The sequence below is a fragment of the Hipposideros armiger genome, unplaced genomic scaffold, assembly GCF_001890085.2.
Source record: "Hipposideros armiger isolate ML-2016 unplaced genomic scaffold, ASM189008v1 scaffold_425, whole genome shotgun sequence".
In the NCBI taxonomy this organism is placed as follows: domain Eukaryota; kingdom Metazoa; phylum Chordata; class Mammalia; order Chiroptera; family Hipposideridae; genus Hipposideros; species Hipposideros armiger.
The window spans coordinates 291,719-313,864 of record NW_017731775.1 but is presented as its reverse complement, the minus strand read 5'-3'; the positions used below and the strand labels follow the sequence as shown (position 1 = coordinate 313,864).

Sequence of the window (22,146 nt, the reverse complement as noted above, 5' to 3'; positions counted from 1 at the left end):
ATAAAAAAAAAAAAAAAAAAAAAAAAATCAATATTATCTCATAGCTGACTGGTGAGAGTCAAAAGACACCATTTAAATCTGAAGAGCTAAATAGGAGAGTAGAAATACAAACATAAAAAAAGATATGATTGACTAAAATGGAGTGGTGGTCAAAGAGGTTAAAATAAGGTGACTTAATCGTTGCTCATAGGAGAGAACCAGCAGGTAATAGCTTAAGAAAAGGACCATAAAGTGATACGTATTAAGGTATTAGAAGTGAGCAACAACAACAAAAAAAACAAATTTAACTTCAAAAATAACGGTAGTTTGAATCACATGGAATATATAAAAATCTATGCGATCATAAGGTTATACAAAAAAAAAAAAAGAAAGAGAAAGCCTGCTCTCCCCTGCCAAAATAACATTTGTTTTCACTGGAGACAGTGTTCACCCCAACTTCTCACTTGAAAGCTGGTAAAGAAATGAGTTCTGAAATTTTCTGAAATTTTCATTTCGGACTGTGGTTGACTTCAGTAAACTGAAACCATAGAACACAAAGCTGTAATATGGCGGGGGGGTGGGGGGCGCAGTACTATATATGGTAATTCTTTATAATTTTATGTTTGTTTGGAATTATTCACAATAAAAGTTTAAGAAAAAGAAATGGAAGGAAAAAATTAAAATCCTCTAAATTCTTTTTAGAAATAATAAAAAAAAATAGTATTACTAAGAAGTGAATTTACAGTGCTTTATCTCTAGAGGTCAGTGTTGTGTAAGAAAATTCAGACAGCATATCTCAGTAGATAGTGCCAGAATAATTTTAGATAAGAAATACTAATTTAATACTCTAAAAAATATATTTCATGTTCCATAAACTCAATACATTCGGTCACAACACTTACATGGACAAGACTATTTCAATCACCTTAAAAAATACAGTAGGTGCTTAAATATTAATGATGGATGATGAGGTAATGGTGATACAGTAAATTAACAGTTAACAAATGTTTACTCTCTCTATATGCTAAAAAAAAAAAAAAGTCCAGTAGGAAATAAATGTCATTAATACTTTGCTAAGACTTTAGACATTATAACTTATTTTTAATAGCTACAAAATTTCAGAGTGGATCTACTACACTTATACATTATTTCACTAAAATACTATTCAAGCATCTCTTGCTTCTAAGAATTTTAAACTCGGTGAATTCTAGTTAAATCTGATGAGAATTCTGATCAGTTTTGCTCTAACTGCTGCCAACAACAATAGTCTCTAACTCCCATTCATTATAGTCAATTGCAGCTAAATTTCTGGTACACAGACAATATTTGACAGCTGGTGCTCTGTAAACATCAATATAGCCTGGATCTAAAAATAACAGTCCAAGAAGAGGGCACAAGCCAAACAAACCTTTGATCCAGGAATAGAGGGTCAACCCACACCTAATTAAGGACTTACCGATTCTTCTGGAATGTTTGCTGACTAGCAAGCAAGCACCTTATGTTCAAGCTTGCTGGGCAAGTCAGCTGCATCACAGAAGAACAATTTTGTTAGTAATTTACAAAGACATTTTTGGAACAAGACTTGTCCCTAAGTTAAGAGACTTAGCTTTTTTATTCTAAGAAAGGTAAACCTTATCATACATATACTTATGGAATAAAGATTTTTTTAAATGGGCATTTTATTACCCCAATTTCCCCTGTTAAAATGAACAGATACGGAAACTAGGGCCCGAATGTGAATCCATTTGTCTATCCGATATCAATTTCCTCCGCATTTTCTTTATTATGGTTCTAACTCTCTTTGCAGTAGTAGGCTCTGTTTGCAGCTAAGAGTGGCCACATGTGCTATCTGGCCAATGAGAAGAAGCAGAGGGCTTCAAGTTAATATAAAGAATAGCTGGCAGAGATCTTTTGTCTCTTTTCTCTTTCTTCCTGTCTAGAATAGACCCATGGTAACTGGAAGCACCCGTTTTTGTGATCATGCAAACAAAAAGCCATCTTCTAAGAAAAAAAGCAAACGAGACAAGTCAGGTGCTTAACAGTATCGTAGAGCCACTGAACAAACCCTACTCTTTGGCCATCTTATTAGGTGAGAAAAATAAAGCCCTTATTTGTTTGACCACTGTAATTAGATTTACTTTATATGCAGCTAAATGCAATCCTAACTGGTACAGAAGAGGCAATGAGAGGACATTATCAAGAGAATGAGAGGGCATCAAAGGCTAAAGCCTCAGGATTGCTCAACTTTTATATGCCTGTCCTCTTTTTTATTAAAAAGTCATTACAATTCCTGTTTTATATTCTTTCTAGAGTTGTTTTGGGGCTGAAGTGAATTTATGTCAGTACACTTCATAAACTGAAAATACTAAACAAATGTGAGATATGAATAAGGAGTGGTTAGCTCTTACAATAACATTTTGAACTGTATGGTTTTCATGGTTAAGAGCTAAGCCCTTTTTATGATCTGTAAAAAAAAAACATTTTTCCTTGTCACACAGAACTATCTACTGAAAGGTTCAAATGAGATGTTAAATATATTGCAAATTATTAAATATCATACTAATATTAAGAATCATGAAGTTATTATTATAAAAATGGTGTGATTTACTAATTTGTATAAAATTCCTGGGTTGATTTCTCTACTAATTTAGCTGGATGAGCATAAGGAATACCAAATTTCTGAGTCATACTTTTTCACCTGTAAGTGGGAATACTGATACTAATCGTGTCTCTCCATCCCGAGCTATACAAGTGTAGCAGTGCTGGTAAACTATACTCCAATATCTATTGGGTTGTCGGAAAATTCATGACATATTTTTCTATGTTTTTCGTTGCAAAAATGCGTCATGACTTTTCCAACAACCCAATACTTTCCCTATTTCCCAAGTGACAGAATCCCTGAATTTTAGCTTGAATGGCCACTGAAAATAAAGACTAAACTTCTTAGCCTCTCTTGCAGCTGGGTTCTAGCTGTTTTGATCAATGGAATGTGAGCTAAAGTGACTTATGCAACTTACAGGTCAAACCCTTGGGGGGATGGGGGCAGGGAACCTTATGCCCAGCAACAGCATGAAACAGAGAGGACCTCAGCTGCTGGGGCATCTGCAACCAGCTGTATTCCTCAATACACTAAGAATCTCATCTTCATTAAACAGTCTCTATCCTCTAAACAAAGTTTAGAAGGCCCTGCTTTGTCATGTATTACGAGTCCAACAATAAAATCCTCACTGTATCCAGTGAAGGGGTAAGGTAGGGTAGGGGACTGACTCTAATAATTACTGAGCTACAGCTGAGACTGACAGGATGGTAAGTACTACAGACAAATGATTTAATAATATTAATTCTTACTCTTAACATATTTCTTACCTGTATATTCAGAAAATGGCTTATGTATTACTCCTAGCACAGGTTTACCATTTACAGCCACACAAACCATAGTAGTGACATACTTTCGAAGATCCTCTGAAAAAAACCAACCAACAAACAAAACACATGAATTGTATATAAATTCAGGATACAATGTTATACTTTATTTCATTAAAAATGTATGTACATGAAATGTCTTTCTTAGTCAACAACCCCCTCAAGCAACAGTCTGGCAAGGACAGCCAGTTTAAGGAAGTGGGTGAGTTTTAGTTTTATAAGCAAATTAACTGGGTTATTCTCCCAGCTTACCACTTAATTATCTGCGTGTCTTTGGGAAAATTATTTCAATTCAGTTTCCTCATCTGTAAAATATGGACACTAAGTACCCATCTTTAGGTATGAATTAAAATAATTTTTAATTTTAGTATTAAATTTAAAAATCAAGTTAAATAGTTAGAATAGTTCCTGCACAGGGGATGTGTTCAATAAATACTATCACTATTATATGATCAGGCCAATCTCTGTTTAGGGAAAACTTTTTATAAACAAACTCCTCAATATTCTGTATTCCTATTATCTTAATAGAAAAATATTATTTTATAATTTCAGTTGCTATTAGATATACACACCTAGTGTCTTTGCCCTGTTCTCCAAATAATTATTACCTGTTGTCCATTAAGGTACAAATCCAGTGCTTAAGCACTGGAATACAAAGGTAAAAAAGTAGAAGCCCCTACATTCAGTGAACTTAACATCTAGAAGCAACCAAGTTTAACATTATATACCAAGAAAAAGAGAAAAGGAAGGGATTAAATAACTCTAGGTAAAAAACAAGACATGGGAGAGGGTCCACAGCAATGACATCTGAGCTAGGACTAGGTAAAAGAATGAAAAAAGGGGATGGGGTGGTAATTCCTGTCTTGCTACTTACTTGCTCTCTTGGTGTCTACAGTTTATTATTTTGAATTTCCATGGTAGATGCATATGCAATAAAATTGAAATTCCCACTATTCACAGGTATTGTATTGTAGCTACATAAACAAACACCTCAATAACACATACCTCAATATACAGAGGGTGCCAAAAAATGTATACACATTTTAAGAAAGAAAAAACTGTATTAAAATTACACTGATGGTAACCACTCTGAGCACCTCTTGTAATTGCAGAAGTCAAATGTGACTTGTATTTCATCTTTTGTTGTTGGTATATATTGAGTATTACAATTTTAATACACTTTTTTCCTTTCTTAAAATGTGTATACATTTTGTTGGCACCCTCTGTATAAATAAACACCTCAATAAACAGGTGTCAAGTAGGAACCATTTTGTTGTAACTGTTAAAAACTTTCCTTCACTGAAGAATCAGTGACATAGTAAGCCACTATCACCAAGAGTAAGGCATAGGGCCGGCCGAGTGGCACATTGGTTGGGAGCTGGCTTGGGACAAAAGGAGTAAGGCATAAATACAGCAGTTTTTTTGGGGGGGGGCGGGGGGAGGGAACACTGATAATAACCTATCCAGTGTCAAATGGTTCACATGACACTGCATTAATCCAGCTCTCTGTCTCAAAAAATCTAAGTAGAAAAGATGTCTTAGCTTGGTAAAATATTTACCACCACATACACACTGCCTGCCTTAATTCTGGTTCTCCAATACATAATAGCAGTCTAAAGCTTGAGATCAATTTTAGTTTTAAAATTACCTGTATATTCCTGTGTAGCATCAAGTGGGTCAATCCAGACAGTAACACTTTCCGCTGGTACCTCTTTAGGGGTGGCTATTTCCTTCAGGATGTCCTCAGGAATTTTACGATCCCATAAGATAACCTCCTGATCGGTTGCATCCACATGTTCCTCTGTATTTATCTGCATCAAAAATAGTTGACAGTTAAAAACTTTTGAAGACAAAATCACTAGCTAAGCAAGCACAAGAGAGAAACACTTCAGACAAAAATCACATAAATTGGAAGTAGGTAAACCAAATTTTTTTGTTTATTGTGAGGCATTTCATTGCAAAATAAAACTACTTGTAAAAGAAATTCCAGCAACATCTTGTCTTCAAGTACTTTCCAATCTAATATCCAAGTTAGCTTGTTGTCTAAGCAAGACAAAGAATCCAAATATAGAGAAATATACAGAAAGTAAGCATCAAAGAAACAAGCAGGATATTGTGCTTTCTGACAAGCTCCCTTTCCAGAATAGATCGATGTATTTATACTGAATGTGATGACATGCCCAGAACCCCATACTACAGTGTCAGAGTAAGTATAACACTGACATAATATAAGCAAAAAGTCATTCAGGATGAAAACCCTACCACTATTAGCAATCTCTAGAAAGTACCCTGAAATATCCCAAATTGTCATAGAAGAGGTTAAAAATAGTAATATTCTTGAAACACCAAGTCACCTTAAATCATAAAATATTTTAGTACCGTGTATAGTCAACATCCAATTCATCCATTCACTTTTTCCTTTACTGATTTAGCAAACGTTTACTGATTGTTTAAGATATGCCCGACACAGTGCCAGGTCATAATGTATAATGGTGATCAATGTGGAACAAAGATCTCTGCTCTTCTGGAACTTATATTCTAGTGAAGGAGACAAGCAATCAACAAGATTAACTAAACCGTGTGGTACGCTGGAGAGGGCTAAGGAGGAGAAAACAAAGTAGGGAAGAACCGTAAGTATATTGTAGGAGAATAAAAGAAGGATTATTCTTTAAGATAAGGTGGCTAGGATCATTATTCATAATAGTCCCAAAGTGGAAACTATTGAATGTCCATCAACCAATGAATGAATAAACAAAATGTGGTAACATTACACATGGGATATTATTCAGCCATAAAAAGAAACAAAGTACTGATTCATATTATAGCATGGATGAATCCCAAAATATCATGCTAACTGAAAGAAGCAGACACGAGAGACTCCCGGATGATGCCATTTATATGAAATGTCTAGAGCAGGTACATCTATGGAGACAGTAGACCAGTGGTTGCCCAGGGCAGGGGTTAGAACACAGATTAGCAGTAAATGGGCACAGGGATATTATTAAGGTGATGAAATGTTCTAAAACTGATTAATGAAAATGATTGCACAACACAGCAAATCTACAAAAAACTACTGAATTGGATATTTGAAATGGGCAAATTACATGATATGTAAAACACACTGCAATAAAGTTGTCTGTTTTTTAAAGACAGGATAGCTAAGGAAGGCCACACTGAAAAGGTGATATTAGAGTGAAGATCTAAAGGAAGTGAGTCTGGCAGGCATCTAAAGAAAGCACATTCCAGCTGATGGAATAAAAAATGCTAAGGCCTTGAGGTAGGAGCGTGCCTGGTGTTATTTGGAGCACAGCAAGGAGACAAGCATGATTAGATAGAACAAGTGAACCAAGAAAGGAGCTGCAGATGAGGTCTTAGAGCCACATGGTGAAGGACCCTGCAGGCACAACAGAGCCATCATAACCACTGTTACCAATGTGCAGAGTCCTAGCCATTGCAGAAAGCTAAAGAGGGTGGGGGTGTGGGGAGAGGACTGGAAAGGAAAAAGCAAAATCCTAATATTATGCAACTGATGGCTGATTATTGAGAAATCCAAAAGAACTTGCGGATAAATTACAGAATAACAGAATATAGCCAAGTTGCTAGATCAATAATTATGAGACAACTGCATTTTTATACACCAGCAACAAATATTAAAAATATTTAACAAAAAAAAAAGGAGACCTAACAACAGAAAATAAATTACCTGGAAATAAATGTACCCAATATTTGCAAAAACGCTATTGAGGAAATTAAACTATATTAAAAAACATTAATGACTTAAAAAAATGGTAAAGATGTCAATTCTCCCATTAGTAAACTATGGATTTAATGCAAGTCCAATCAAAACCCCTACAGGTTTTTTTTACCCTTTCTTGGAAATAGGATAAGCCATTTTTAAAAAATTTATACAGCAATTTAATTAAATACAAGAGGAAAAAACAGGAAGAGCCATGATACTCTAGGGAGAAAGAAAGAAAAAAAGTATCATAGTGGGGTATCTTTCTTTACCCCACTAAGAATATCAAGACTTATTTTAATGCTAGAATAATTAAGACTGAGGCACTGATGCCATATTTTGGTTCCTCCCACCATGGCTTCATCGAGGTATAATTGACAAATAAAGTTGTATATTTGAAGTGTACAACAGGATGATTTGATATGTGCATACACTTAATGATTACAATTAATTAATGCATCCATCGACTCACCTATTTATTTTTTTCCTATGAGTTCAACTTGTTTTTTTAGATACCATATATAAGTGATACCATGCAATATGTGTCTTTCCATTTGGCTTAACTCATTTAACATAATGCCCTCCAGATTCACCCATGTTATCCCAAATGGCAGGATTTTTAAATTTAATACTAAAACTAAAACAGCTAAATAACATTCCAGTGTGTGTGTGTGTGTGTGTGTGTGTACATCTTCTTTACCTATTCATCCATCAATAGGCACTTACTGTTGTTTCCACACTTTGGCTATTGTGAATATTTCTATTGGGTCGTCGGGTAAGTCATGATATATTTTTCTGTTTTTCAATGCAAAAATGTGTCATGACTTTCCCGACAACCCAATATATTTCTCTAATGAGCATGGGAGTGCAGATATCTCGAGATACTGATTTCATTTCATTTAGCTCTATATCCAGAAGTGAGACTGCCAGACTACATGGTATTTCTACGGTAGAACCTCCAGTTTCCTGTATGGCTATACCAATTTAACAATCCCAAGAACAGTGTAAAAGGGTTCCCTTTTCTCCACATCCTTGTCAACACTTGTCTACTTGATAATAGCCATCCTAAAAAGTGTGAAGTGATATCTCATTGTGGTTTTGGTTTGTATTTTCCTGTTAATTAGTGATGTTGAGCATCTTTTCATATACCTGATGGCCATTTGTATGTCTTCTTTGGAAAAATATCTATTCAGGTTCTTTGCCAATTTTTAAACCAGATTATTCTTTTGCTATTGAGTTCAATGAGATCCTTATATATTTTAGATATTAACCCTTTATCAAATACATAGCTTGCAAATATTTTCTGACATTCCATAGGCTGCCTTTCACTTAGCCGGTTGTTTCCTTTGCTGTTCAGCTTCTTAGTTTGATGTTGTCCTACTTATTTTTGGTTTTGTTTTCTGTGCTTTGGTATCATATTAAAAAAAAAATCAATGCTACGACCAATGTCAAAAAGCTTTATGGTTTCATCTGTCACATTTAAATCTTTAATGCATTCTGAGTTAATTTTTGTTGAGAGGTAGAAGACAGAGGTCCAGTTTTATTCTTTTGCATACGAATAACAAGTTTTTCCAGCACCATTTATTGAGGAGACAATCTTTTCCCAATGGCGTGCTCTTGGTGTCTTGTCAGAAATTAGCTGAATGTTAATGTGTGGGCTTATTCCTGAACTCAATTCCACTGGTTTATGTGTATGTTTTTATGCCACTATAATACTGTTTTGATTACTTTAGCTTTGTAATATAATTTGAAATCAGAAAGTGTGATGCCTACAGCTTTGTTCTTCCTGCTTAAGATTGTTTTGGCTATTTGGGTCTTTTGTGACTCCATACAAATTTTTAGGAGGTTTTGTTCTTTTTCTTTGAAAAAAAAAATGCCACTAATTTTGATAGGGATTGCACTGAATCCGTGGATCACTTTGGGTAGTACGGACATTTTAACTATATTGATTCTTCCAATCAAAGGACATGCAATATCCTTGCATTTGTGTCTTCAATTATTTCATCAATTTCTCATAGTTTTCAGTATACAGGTCTTTCACTGACTTGGTTATGTTTTTTATTGTAAGTATTTTATTGTTTTTGCTGTTACTGTAAACGGGATTGTTTTCTTCTCTTTCAGACAGATAGTTCATTGATTGTATACTGAAACACAACTGATTTTTGTATGTTGATTTTGTATCCTGCAATTTTACTAAAAATTCACTTATTAGTTCTAACAGTACTTTGGTGCAATCTTTAGGGTTTCCTATATGTAAGATCACATCATCTGCAAACAAATAATATTACCTCTTCCTTCCCAATTTGGATGCATTTTATTTCTTTTACCTACCTAAGTGACCTGGCTAGGTCTTCCAGTGGTTATGTTGAATGGAATTGGTGAGAACGGGCATCCTGGTCTTGTTCCTGATCTTAAAGGAAAAGCTTTTAGCTCTTCACCACTGAGCATTTTAGCTGTGGGCTTGTCATACTTGACCTTTAATGTTATGGTACATTCTTTCTATACATAATTTGTTGAGGGTTTTTATCATGAAACGATGTTAAATTTTGTAAAATTCCTTTTCTACATCTATTGAGATATGATTTTTATCTTTCATTCTGTTGACATGATGTATTACATTGATTTGTATACACATCAACAATGTAAGGATGTTAAACCATCCTTACATCCCAGGGGTAAATCCCGCTTGATCATGGTGTATGACCCTTTTAATGTGCTGTTAAATTCAGTTCACTAGTATTTTGTTGAGAATTTTTGCATGTATGTTCATCAGGGATATCGGCCTGTAACTTTCTTTATTGCAGTGTCCTTGTCTGGCTTTACTATCAGGGTAATGCTGGCAGCATAAAATAAGTTTGGAATGTTCCATCCTCTTCAATTTTTTTGGAAGCATTTGAGAAGAATTGGTATTAACTATTCTTTAAATGTTCGGTAGAATTCACTCATAAAGCCATCTGGTCCTGGAGTTTTCCTTGTTGGGAGATTTTTGATTAATGATTCAATCTCCTTACTAGTTACAGGCCTATTCAAACACTATTTCTTCATGATTTAGTCTCAGTAGATTGTATGTGTCTAGAAATTTATCCATTTCTTCTAGGTTTCATTCAGCTTGCTGGCATACAACTCTTCATAGTAGTCTCTTATGATCCTTTGTATTCTGCAATATCAGGTGTAATGTCTAGGCTTTCATTTCTGAATTTTATATCCGTTCATCTCTTTATCAGTCTAACTAAAGGTTTGTCAATTATATGTTTTCAAGAAACCAACTCTTAGTTGATATTTTATGTCATCTTTCTAATCACTCATTTATTTCTGTTCTGGTCTTTGTTCTTTCATTCTGCTAATTTTGGTTGTTTGTTTTTTTCTAGTCCTTTGAGTTATAAGTTAGGTTTTGTTTTTTGTGGGTTTTTTTTTTTGACATCTTTCTTTTTTCTTAATGTAGGCTTACTTTACTGCTATAAACTTCCCTTTTAGAATTGCTTTTGCTGCATCCCATAAGCTTTGCTATGCTGTGCTTCTGTATTTGTTTATTTCAATATATTTTTTTCATTTCCCTTTTGATTTCTTCTTTGACCCACTTGTTGTTCAGTGGTATGTTGTATATTTTTTACATATTTGGAATTTTCTATCTTTCTTCCTGTTATTATTGACTTGTAGTTTTATACTATTGTGGGTAGAAAAGTGCTTTATATAATTGCAATCTTCCTCAATTTGTTAAGACTTGTTTTCTGTCCTAAATTATGATCTATCTTGGAGAATGTTTTGTGTGTTCTTGGCAAGAATGTATATTCTACTGTTGCTGGGTGGAACAGTCTGTATATGTCTGTTAGATCTTGATGCTTTCAAAATTCTGTCTTTTTTTTTTTTTAAAGGTGCTCAAAGTAGTTACCATCAGCGTCCAGACACTTTTTTTTTTTTTTTAAGATTTTTATTGGGGAATTAGGGGGATGGGAACAGTGCTGGGGAATTGGGGGAAGGGGAACAGACAAGTTGCTTCACTGGCCCAAGTTGGCACCATCATTGCGCTCTTCTCTGGCGAGGCAGATCAGTCGCCAGCTTTTGGATTCAGTCGACGGCCGCTCACTGCGGCTGCTGGCCGCTCACGCTGGCTGCTGGCTACATACGGTAGCCCATGGCAACCCACTGCCACAGGGAGTGCAGCCTACGCCGTCGCCGGCGACTCATGGCAGCCCAGCTCCAGGTTGAGCTGTCGTTCAGCATCTTAGCTGTGGAGGGCAGTGTCACTGGCCCTCATATGTGGGATCCGAACCGGGGCCCTCTGGCATCCCAAGCGAGTTCTTAACCATCGCGGCACTCGGCCGGCCCTCAAAATTCTGTCTTTGATTTTTGATAGTTTTAATATAATATGTCTCAATAAAATCCTCTTTGAGTTGAATCTGTCTGTGGACCTATGAGAGTCATGAACCTGGATGTTCATATCTCTCCACAGATTTGGGGAGTTTTCAGTGATTATTCCTTTGAATAAACTCTCTGCTCTTTTCTCTCTCTTCTCCTTCTGCGACTCCCCAAATATGAATAGTTTCACTTGGTGGTTCCCCATAATTCATATAGGCTTTTTTCATTCTTTTAGTTATTTTTGTTCTCCTTTGCCTGCATAATATCAAATGATCTGTTTTTGAGTTCAGATACTTTCTTCTGCTGATTCTCTATTTTAAATGTCATTCATTATATTCTTAAGCTCTAAAATGTCTACCTTTTGAATTATTTCTATCTCTCTGTAGAACCTCTCCTTCTGCTCATGTATTGTTTTCCTGATTTCTTTGAGTTGTCTATCTGTGTTCTCACCAATCATCATGTTCCTTTGGTGGTGTCCTGTTTCCTTGATTTTTTTGTTTTCCTTGAAGTCTTGCATTGCTGTCTTTGCATTTAAAGAAGCAGTCACCTCCTTCAGTCTTGACTGGTGATTTTGAGAGAGAACTACCTTCTCCAGCTAACGTGACTAGGGATTTTGAAGCTTTCTCAGGCCTTTTCTATCGATGTGCTTTCTCCACACTTCTCAGTTCCTCTTGGAGGGTAACCGTCGGCCTTATCTCAATCCCACAGAGAAAGGCCAAATGCTGAGAGCTTCCCACTGTTTGCTCTAGGATGGTGCCCTGAAATGCTTATGTTTGTGAGCCTTTTCCCAATTCTTCAGAGTCATGCTAGCTTTCTATACTTGCTTGCTAGCTATCTGCAAAAGCTTGCTCTCATGGTCTATGGGAGCATGTGCCAAAATCAAGCCAAGTAAGGTGGGTGGGGTGGTTATGGGTGAGATGAGTGAAGTATTAGGAATGCCCAAGAGCCATTTGGATTCCTGCAGGCAAGGCGTCTCCAGTGGCTTGTGGGCAGGCTTTCTGGGGTCTGCAAAGATGTTAGTAATGTCCCTTTGATGAGTTATGAGCCCTGGTTGCTGTGCTCCCATGGCCTTTCTGAACCCACCAGCCTTGTAGATCGCCTCAATAATCTCGGTGAGGTGAGAAAGTGGGCCTCTAAGCCCACTTTCCCCAAGCTGTCCTGCACAGCTGGGGAAGCCAGGTGCTCACTCACATGCTCCTGTGGTGAAACTGCAGACTGAGGTGGGTCCCTCCTGGCACCAAACTGAGCTGCCTTGAGGGAAGGGTGATGCAAGCAAAGTGAAAATGTTGGTTTTACTCTCTTCAATGCCTCTATTCTTGGATTCTTTTGCCCCAGTGGTGTGCTGGAGCTTCTCCACTGGACTCCCAGACTCCCACAAAGGTACTCTTGTCCATGAGTAATGGCCAAAATCTATGTTCTGTGAGGGAATGACAGTAGAGAATTCCTCTTCTGCCATCCTGCAGACGTCACTCTAAAGTATTTTGGCTTTAGAGCTCACGCTCTTAACGACAATGCTAGGCTACCACAGATGAATGAATTTAAGAGTAACACCATATGGGGAGGGCTGGCCAAGAGGCTCAGTTGGTTAAGAGCACGAGCTCTGAGCAACAGGGTCACCAGTTTGATTCCCACATGGGCCAGTGAGCTGCGCCTGAGCTGAGCTGCTGCTGAACTGCCAACAGGTGACTGGATGGCTCAGTGGTTAGAGCGTGCACTCTTAGCAACAAGGTTGCCAGTTCGACTCCCTCATGGGATGGAGGGAGTCCACTCACAACTAAGATTGAACACGGTACCTTGAGCTGAGCTGCAGGCCAGATGGCAACTGGACTTCGAGCTGAGCTAGCTGCGCCCTCAACAACTAAGATTGAAGGACAAGAACTTGGCTGTTCCCCTTCCCCAATTCCCCAATAAAATAAAATTAAAAAAAAAAAAGTAACACCATGCAAAAATCACAGAATAAACTTAAAACAAACACACACAAAAAATCCCAGAAAATAAAATGTAGTCTCTGTGTCTTGGTCACTCCAATTTACAACAATACAGTGCGAAGTCTGAGTGGCAACTACTGCACTCATAATTAAGATTTTTGACTACAGTTCAAGTCAGCTTCTCCATATCCTTTCAACTGAGTATGAGCTAAAAATTACAGAACTGTATTTGAAAAGATCTGCTCTGAAAGTCAGGTTAGAAAAAACTTCAGCAAGGAAACAAGATCAGCAGCACAACTACCTGATCTGCTTTTGCACAACTATTTATAACCTGCTACTACCACTACACACCTACAAATTTAATAAATCCACTACCCACCATTGTAATAGCCTTACAAACAGCGGCTAAGGTCAAAACACTAAGTCTTCCTCAATTCTTTCCCACATTCCACATTTAATCAGGCAGTAAGTTCTAGAATATCTCCCAATTCTAAATACATGTCACTACGTCTACTAGGAAAATCCTGGTTAAAACTGCCATGTATCCCTCACCTGGATTCCTAAAATAGTTTTTTATTGCTCTTGCCTCCTATAGTGCATTCTCTGATTCATTCATTCATACAACAACTATTTAATGACTACATGTCCTAAACTGTTTTGGGTACTGGGATATAAAAATGAACAAAACAGACAAAAATCACTGCTTCTATGCAGCTCCTCTCCTCAACCCAGCAACCTGCCTCTTTCAAAATCAGACCGTGTCACTCCCTGCTTAAAACCTTCCAACAATTTCTCATTACACAGAGATAAAATCCAGACTGCTCAACATCATCTACAAGGCAAGGCTTAGATGATCCGGCCCCAGTAAACTTTCTCTATTGGCACTTACTTGTACAGACTTACTTGTCCTCAGGATCTTTGTACTTGTATTCTTCTGCTCACGCACCCTTTCCCCAAATCTCTGCATGGTGGTCTGCTTCTTATCATTTAGCTCTCAGCTCAAATGATAGCTCCTTAGAGTGGCCTTCCCTCGCTACCTTGGCCAAAGCAGGATACCCCAGTTACTCTATGTGTTATTTTTTCGTCTTCAAAGCCCTTATCAGGATGAAATCAACTCATTTGTTTAAATGTTAACTATCTATCTCAGGGGTCAGCAAACTGCGGCTCGCAAGCCACATGCGGCTCTTTGGGTACGTACATGTGACTCGGAAGTAAAATTGAAAAGGAAAATAAAACTATCATAGTTTCATTTATAGAAATTTTTAAAGGATATTATTCACATAATGGTGGCTTCATTTGTTTTAGGGCTCTTGTATAATTTTTAAATTGTTGTGAGGGACAGGATTGGCTCTTCCGTCTCAAAAGTTTGTCAACCCCTGATCTATCTTAACCCACTACAATGTAAGTTCTGTGAGTTCAAAGACAGTTTCCTTCATTACTGTAGCCTTGTTCCCATTGCCTTAATAGGTACTAAATGAATACTTCTTGATTGACATTATTCTTCAGCAATATAGTTTCATTTCTTCTCCATAATCCTTTCCCACTCAATCTACTCTCCCTTCCACATTGCTACTGCCTATCTGTCCCAGTTTTCAACAGGGAATTGAAGAATAAGAAACCAAGACCTCAAACACAATTAATGCTATTCACATGACAGTTCAGGTACTTTGGGGTCAAAGAGGCTTTTGGTTAATGTCTTAAGAAGGTACCATTTACTGTACTTCTCCATAAATCATTAAAGCCTAATAAATTTTGGGGTATAATGCCTCAACTGTGCCTATAATACAGAATGCATTCAATAACTATTTTCTAAATGGATAAACAATGCTCTACTTGTCTTATTGTCCTTCCACCTTTTCAGAAGCCTTTCACTATCAACCAACTACTATCTCTCAAATATATCCCTATAAATAATTAAACATGTTCTAGTATCTCAAATCTTAAAAACACACCAAAAACAAACAAAAACAAAAAACCCATAGAGCCTTCTCTTAGTCCCATATAACACCGGAGCCAAGTTCCTCAGGAGCCCAATTTCTTAAAGGCTCACTGTCTGCATTTCTTTACCTCCCATCTTTTTCAATTTTGCTTCCTTCCCAGTAAGCAAGCACTCACAAAGTTCACCAATGACCTACACACAGAGCCATTATTAAGAGTATGTGTTCTATCAGAATTCCAGCTCCTCGATTTATTGGCTATGTGACTTACCTAGGCTAGGGGGCTAGTCACTTAATCTTTCTGAGCTGCAGTTACTCCCTGCTAAAAAGTGGGTGATGTATCTCTGTAGAGGGTTCTTTGGGTGAATCAATAGAAAAGGTAAAAACAAACAAACAGTGCTTAACACAAAATAAGCACTTAATAAAAGTTGGCTGCTACTTTTCTTGTTAAATGATATTTTCAGTTTGTTATCCTTGGTCCTAAGCCCTCACCTAACCCTTTCACACAATATTTTTTCACTAAGCAATCCTGTCCACAACTGGTTTCAATTAATATCACAACACTCATTGATGACTTACAAATTTGTATCTCTAATTCAGACGTCTCTTCAGAGTTTCAGAGCCATATATTCATATTCAGAGCCATAACATATCAAAGGCACCTCTAACTTAACATGTTTAAGATGGCACCCATAATCTGCCCCTTTGTACTTGTCATCCCCACTCCACTTCACCACCAGCAAAACACCAGGTGTGTAAGCCCCAGAAATAGAGGAGTCATTTTTGACACATCCCCCGAAATTCTCTCATATCCTTCCTTGCACATCTACCTTCTCTACAATCATAACTCCGATTCAAAATGTGTCATCTTTCACTTGAAAAAGTCTCCTAACTGGTCTACCCCCTCTAAACTATTCTCTAAGTATCTACAATGGGCCCTTCCAATCATTCCAAACATTGTAGTTAAGAGTATACTTTAGTTACACCTCCTATACTACCTTATATACAGAATTAGACAGATGTGAGATGATTCTCAGACCATTAAATAAATCTCTGTGAGCCCAAGATTTTCTAGCTGTGTACAACCTTGGGCAAATTTTTTAGCCTCTCCAAGCCTCAATTTTTTTATCTGTAAAATGGAGGCAATAGTACTTAACCTCCTATGCTTTTGTCAAGAGTAAATTAATAGCGGCAATTCAGTGCTTGCCACTTATCAGACTAAATAAATGTTAGCTAGTAAAACAAGCTACATATAATTCCCCCATTGCCTGAGTTCTGGTCCTGATCTCTCACACAGCCTATATTAACAGTCTCCTAACTGGTCTCACCCATCTCCAAATGCCTAAAACCCAAACAAAGTATGGCACATTGTAGGCTTTAAAAAAAATCGGGTAAATCTGGCTTTCTTTTAGTACTCTAGGATTAAACAAAAGATCAGGTACAAACTTCTTTGAGCTTGGCATATAATATAGATAATATAGCTCCTGCCTACCTTACTAACTTCTTCCACAGTAATTCTTGCATGTGCTTCTGACTTAGATTCATCAGGCTGCTTGAAGTTACTACAGTATCATCTCTATTGGGCCTGCCCCTTTGAACTTGCTTTTTTTTCCCCTCCACCTGCAACTTATGTCTGCATTAATTACCACATTACTATTTATCTCAACTTTATAGGAGAGGAAACTGTATCTCAAAGAAGTTAAAAGACTGGCCAGGATTACTTAGGCTGGAGACTGAACAAGATGTCAAGGCCAATGTTCTTTGTACTATATTAGAACTTCTCAAACTTTTCCAATGAGTGCTTCTGTTGAAAGAATTTAACTCCCATCCTTGAGGTTAAGGAAGACAGAAACCCAAGCTGCACCTACCAGCACGGAGTATCAAGCTTTATCTTCAAAATAAATCATTGTCAAAACTTTGAACAAGTCGAAGACAGAAGCCCCTCAATTAGAGAATCAATCCCCTTTACTTTAAATCAAAACTATAAATCTAAGTTTGTCTTTTCTGAGTTTGTCTGCAAATCTACTCCAAGAAACTATCTTCAGCCTTCATTTTCATCATTATCCACAAGGATATAATGAGACACAGTGTCACACAAAAGGCTGTAGTTACACAATGAAATCAAGCATTGCCAATGTGTTTAGGAAAAAGAACTGCTGCCCTGAGGATTCTTGCAAGATCCCTAACATGAGAAAGGTTGAAAACAAAAGAAAACCCAGGAATCCTAGGCAAACTTGAGTTTTCTTAGGACAATACTCATTTCTCTAGGGTAGGGCTTGTCAACTTGGGCACAAATTGAAAAACCAGGCCAGATAATTCATTGTTATGGGGAGCTGTCCTAAGCATTGTAGGTTATTTACCCTCTACCTACCAGATGCCAAAAGGATGCCACCCGCAGTTGTGACAACCAAAAACTCTCCAGACATTGCCAAATGTCCCTTGGGGAGAAAAAGGCCCCCAGCTGAATGCTCTACAGTGACACCTGGTATATCCTAAATTTTACTGAGGGGTGAACATTAGATAGGAGACTTCAAGCATCTTACTCTATACAGGAAAGTCATGGGAGAAAAGAAAAGAGACCTCCTCCATTTGCACAGGGCACCAGGATAAAAGAAAAGAGGACGTGTGGTTTCTCAAAGTTAATTTTCCATAAGTAAACTGAATGGGATTTAAGTTCCTTACCGTTTCAGGTGAGGCTTCAAAAACAACCAGACATTTAAGCCTGTACTTCTGGGTGTTGTGGGAGAGGAGAGAAGAAAGAAAAAAAATGTAGGGCTGTCCCTACTTAGATGGCTACACCATTTGGCCTCTAGTCTAACAACAGAGTGACAAAAGGAGATAGCTCAAGATGACACCATCCTATTTTGCCATCTTATAAATGAACATAACCTACTCTATTCCACCAATCACCATCCAACATCAACGCTAAAGATGTGCAAACATTCAAACAGTCACAAGGAAACAAAAAGCTATTTTATATAAAGGCAGAGATTTCAACATCTGCAATTTCAAAACCTTAGCTCTTGTGTTTAATAAAATGCAGCTCACTATCTTTGGCAGCTATTCCCTTAGTGTTTGCTAATAAGTGAGAAAGCAAACTCAGAATCCTGTGGAATTGACCCAAGGCAAAAGGTTTGGCAGGGATGGGGTGGGATGGAGTTTGCATGTGAACATACATGCACACAGATACATGTTTTCAATATTTAAGAATATTTTTGTCTCTACTCTAAAAAAAAAAAAATCAACTCTGCTTGCTGTATTTCACTACTATTGCTTTTAAGTTTCTACAATTTTATGTTTACCCCAGGAAACCAAACCTAAGTTTTGTTTTAACAAGTCTCCTAAAAATCTAGCTAAAATGAAGAGGTAGATAGCTGATATAACTGTGTAGTGAAGTGTCATGAGCCTCAGATTTCCCATCTGTAAAATGGGCATAAATAAAATGCACTTCTTAAAGTTGCTGTAAGGAACAAATGAAATCTTGTGTGGCCAGTATCCAGACACCCAGAATACACTTAGCAAGTTGTTACTATTCCTACTGTTATAACTATTATACATCAACTTCTCTGAAATTCCCATATCTTCCACAAACTCTAAGGAAGAACACTGCATTTTGCAGAAGAGAAAAATATATTTTATGAGCACATCTCACATCTAGATGCCAACACATATAAACATTATCTGTGATGACAACACTGGGTAGGGCAAAAGAAAAAGTGAAAATGTCAGTTTTGTTTGAGAATTTTTGTGTCAGTTATATCTGGTATTCAGAGCTCACATTATGAAAGTCAATTTCCTTCCTGCTGCAAAAAAAAAAATTTTTTAAAGGAAAGGAAAAAAGAGTTAAGAAAAAAAGACAAATGAAAGAGGAACAAAGAAAACCACAGCAATAATATGGGAGACTACAGAGAGGGTCACACAAGACATATAGGTAATTCTACAATGACAATCCTCTCCTAACTTTCAAGAACAGCAGTAAAAGGTCAGACCTTCCAAAGAAACCAGGGGTTAGATTTCACTGTTTATCTAATTAATTAAATTCCACTGGAAGCAATTTTCCTTCCCAGTAGCCAAAATCCACTGTTAGGTGAGTTAAGACATGCATTTATGAAGTACTGCTACATATGTAGAGCTCTTCCTCTGGAATTGTAATATTTTAAAAAGCTTTATTAATTCAACTGCAGCTCCCCTGAAATGAAGTATTAACAGCAAATACAAAATGTCTGGATTTCCCTAAGACAATATCAATTCCTTACCAGAAACCTACCCAAAGAAAAGGCAAATGTTCTTCAATTCTTATTTTGTGGAGTAAAGTCAGGGCTAGGAGACTGAAATGAAGTTGCTGGAGAATACATTTCCAAACACTTACTTAAAGGGCCCTCAAAATATATGCCATTAAGAGGGTCCAGATAACACGACAGCTGAAGTAATTCATGAGCATACCCCCCACAAATGCCTTGCATACAAACAGCTCCACGGCAACAGTTCTACAGTTCTTGGCCTTCAGTTGGCTCCTGGCAGGTTGGCCAGAAAACCGGTATTCTAGTCACGACCTTTTCCAGTAATTAAATCAAGGAGCTTGTGGGTTCTAGCCCAACGCATTCATTTTACAGAGGAGCCTGAGGCAGGGCGTGAAGTTAACGTTCTCAGCCTTTTGACATGAAAGCCCACCCAGAACCCAGAGCTCCGGATGCCACGGATAAAGTCGCACACACACCTGGGAGGGGGACAGAGGGGCATGGGCCCCGAGTCACACTGCCTGCAATTTCATCCAGCTCTTCCACCAACTGTTTGTATGACCTTGAGCACCTAAGTTCTGCGCCTCCAGCTCCATCCACATCTGTAACACGGTAGCCAAAGCCCTACAACCTGAAGCCATTGGGAGGAGTGCCCGTGCTGGGACACGCTCCAGGCTTCCGCGCTCCCGGCGGGGCTCTCCGCCCGTCCGCTCCGGCCGCGCCCGGCGCTCGGGGCACCCACCTGCACATTAGGGAAGGCGGTCTTGAGCAGGTAGAACATCTTGCGGTTGGACAGCACGTCCCCGCTGGTCATCTTGTCGTCGGCTCCCTCGCGCGTCTTCCCCTTGGATTTCTCGTGGAGGACGTTGCTCTCGCGGACACGCCTCACTTCGTCGCCACCGCGGACGGCGGCCAGGACCGACACGGCCAGCATCTCGCGCAGGTCCACGGTGCCCCCGTCCGCCGCGGCCACGGGCCCCGCCGCGCCGCCGCCGGGCTCGCTGCCCAGGCCGAAGAGGCTGAAGCGGCCGGCCAGGAAGCCCGAGTAGAGGTGGTACAGCACGCCGAGCCCCAGCAGACAGAACACGGCCACCCCCAGCGGGGACAGGCGGATGCCCATGGGGGCCATGACGCCGGAGGCCGGGTGCTCGGGGCGGCGGCCCTTACAGGCCTCCCCGCGCCCACCGCCGCCGCGCTCCCAGTCCAGGCGCCGCGCGTACTACACCGGCGCCCGCTCCCCGGCGCCCGCGCGCCCCATCGCTCCTTCCCGGGAAAGGCCGAGCCGTGCCGCGAAGGACGCCGTCGCCGCCCGCGTGCCCAACTCCCCGGGGCCGTGCGGCCCCAGCTCCTCAGCCGGCCACCGAGTCGCACGTCCACGTTAGCCAACCGCCGGGAGGTGAAAGGGTAGCGTGGGTGTGTATCCGGGTTACGCTAGGGGCGGGGCGAGACGGGCTCCTCCCTCGGGGCGGGGCGATCCTGGGGGCGAGGCGGCCGGCTACGTGCTCCGGGAGGCACCGGGCTGCGCTACCTCCTTTGGTTGGTGTCCCGCGATGTTTGGGTTTTCAGATCGCGCCTCAACGTAGCGAAGCTGCTGTCTACACTGGGAAGGATACTGAGTGCCTTAGGAAAATGTAATCCCCCTTTGAACGCCAGTGTATGGCTGAAATAAAGCCATATGACAATCCTGACTTCCCATCACTCTCAGATTATTGAGGAACGGAGGAAAATACAAGTCATTTTAACAGAGATCTGTATGCGTTTTTCTTCAGCACTTGTGTAGATAGAGCCTGTGGCTTTAAGTCGCCTCTCCGCGCTCTTCCAGTCAGAGCGGGAGGTGAGCGGTGACGCGAGGAATTTTACTTGGCTCTTCATTCTGTTGGCCTCTCTGGCCGTGATCTAAATGTTTATGCATTTGTATCTGTATGTGTATAGAGATTTTTCCCGTTACCTCCACTCTGAGCTGCAGAGAAGCAGACCTTGATCTTGGGCTTTCATAATGAAAAAACATTCCGGGCTTCTCTCATTTCCAAGGATACTTTACCTATACCTTCCTCTCAGAGGTTGAGGGGGAAGAGGAATTGCCTGAGAAAGTCCACGTGATGTAAAGGTTCTCCCAGGATGATCAGTCAATTTAAATAAGTAACCTTTGAGACAATGTGGGCCCTCCAAATGTACTTACAGAAGCATTTAACAGAAATGACTGACTGCCTTCTACGATGCCACTGGTCTTAGCAAGAAGAGTGATACTTAACTAAATTTTAGTTAATATTAAAATAAGTGTTAATACGCTTATCTTCCATCTTAAAAGTGAATATTAAGATCTGCAGCATCATTCTTAAATGTTAAATATTTATATAAAACCAGCTTAAAATGCAGCCTATTTTACTGGTCATAGCTAAAAGTCATTGGTTTTAAGTGGGCTTTAATACTAACGACCTTAAAAACTGCAAGTATACAGAATAAATTCTGAACATTCATTGCTAAGCAAGTCATTAGAGACAGCCTGACCTTTACCATTTCCTTAGAGTTCAGGGCAGCTGTAGAATTTG

The 22,146-nt window shown here is 39.0% G+C and overlaps 1 protein-coding gene across 1 annotated transcript in view; it reads right to left on the bottom strand.

Moving 5' to 3' along the window:
* BPNT2 (3'(2'), 5'-bisphosphate nucleotidase 2) overlaps positions 1 to 21,010 on the bottom strand; it is a 29,480-nt gene extending 8,470 nt beyond the window's left edge. Inside the window, exons 1-3 of the mRNA XM_019664536.1 lie at positions 20,340 to 21,010; positions 5,051 to 5,213; positions 3,346 to 3,441 (exon numbers count right to left, since the gene is read on the bottom strand). Of these exons, the coding sequence (XP_019520081.1) occupies positions 3,346 to 3,441; positions 5,051 to 5,213; positions 20,340 to 20,726 (646 nt within the window). The 5' untranslated portion in view covers positions 20,727 to 21,010. The remainder of the gene's footprint in view (positions 1 to 3,345; positions 3,442 to 5,050; positions 5,214 to 20,339) is intronic.
* Positions 21,011 to 22,146: the final 1,136 nt, after the last annotated feature.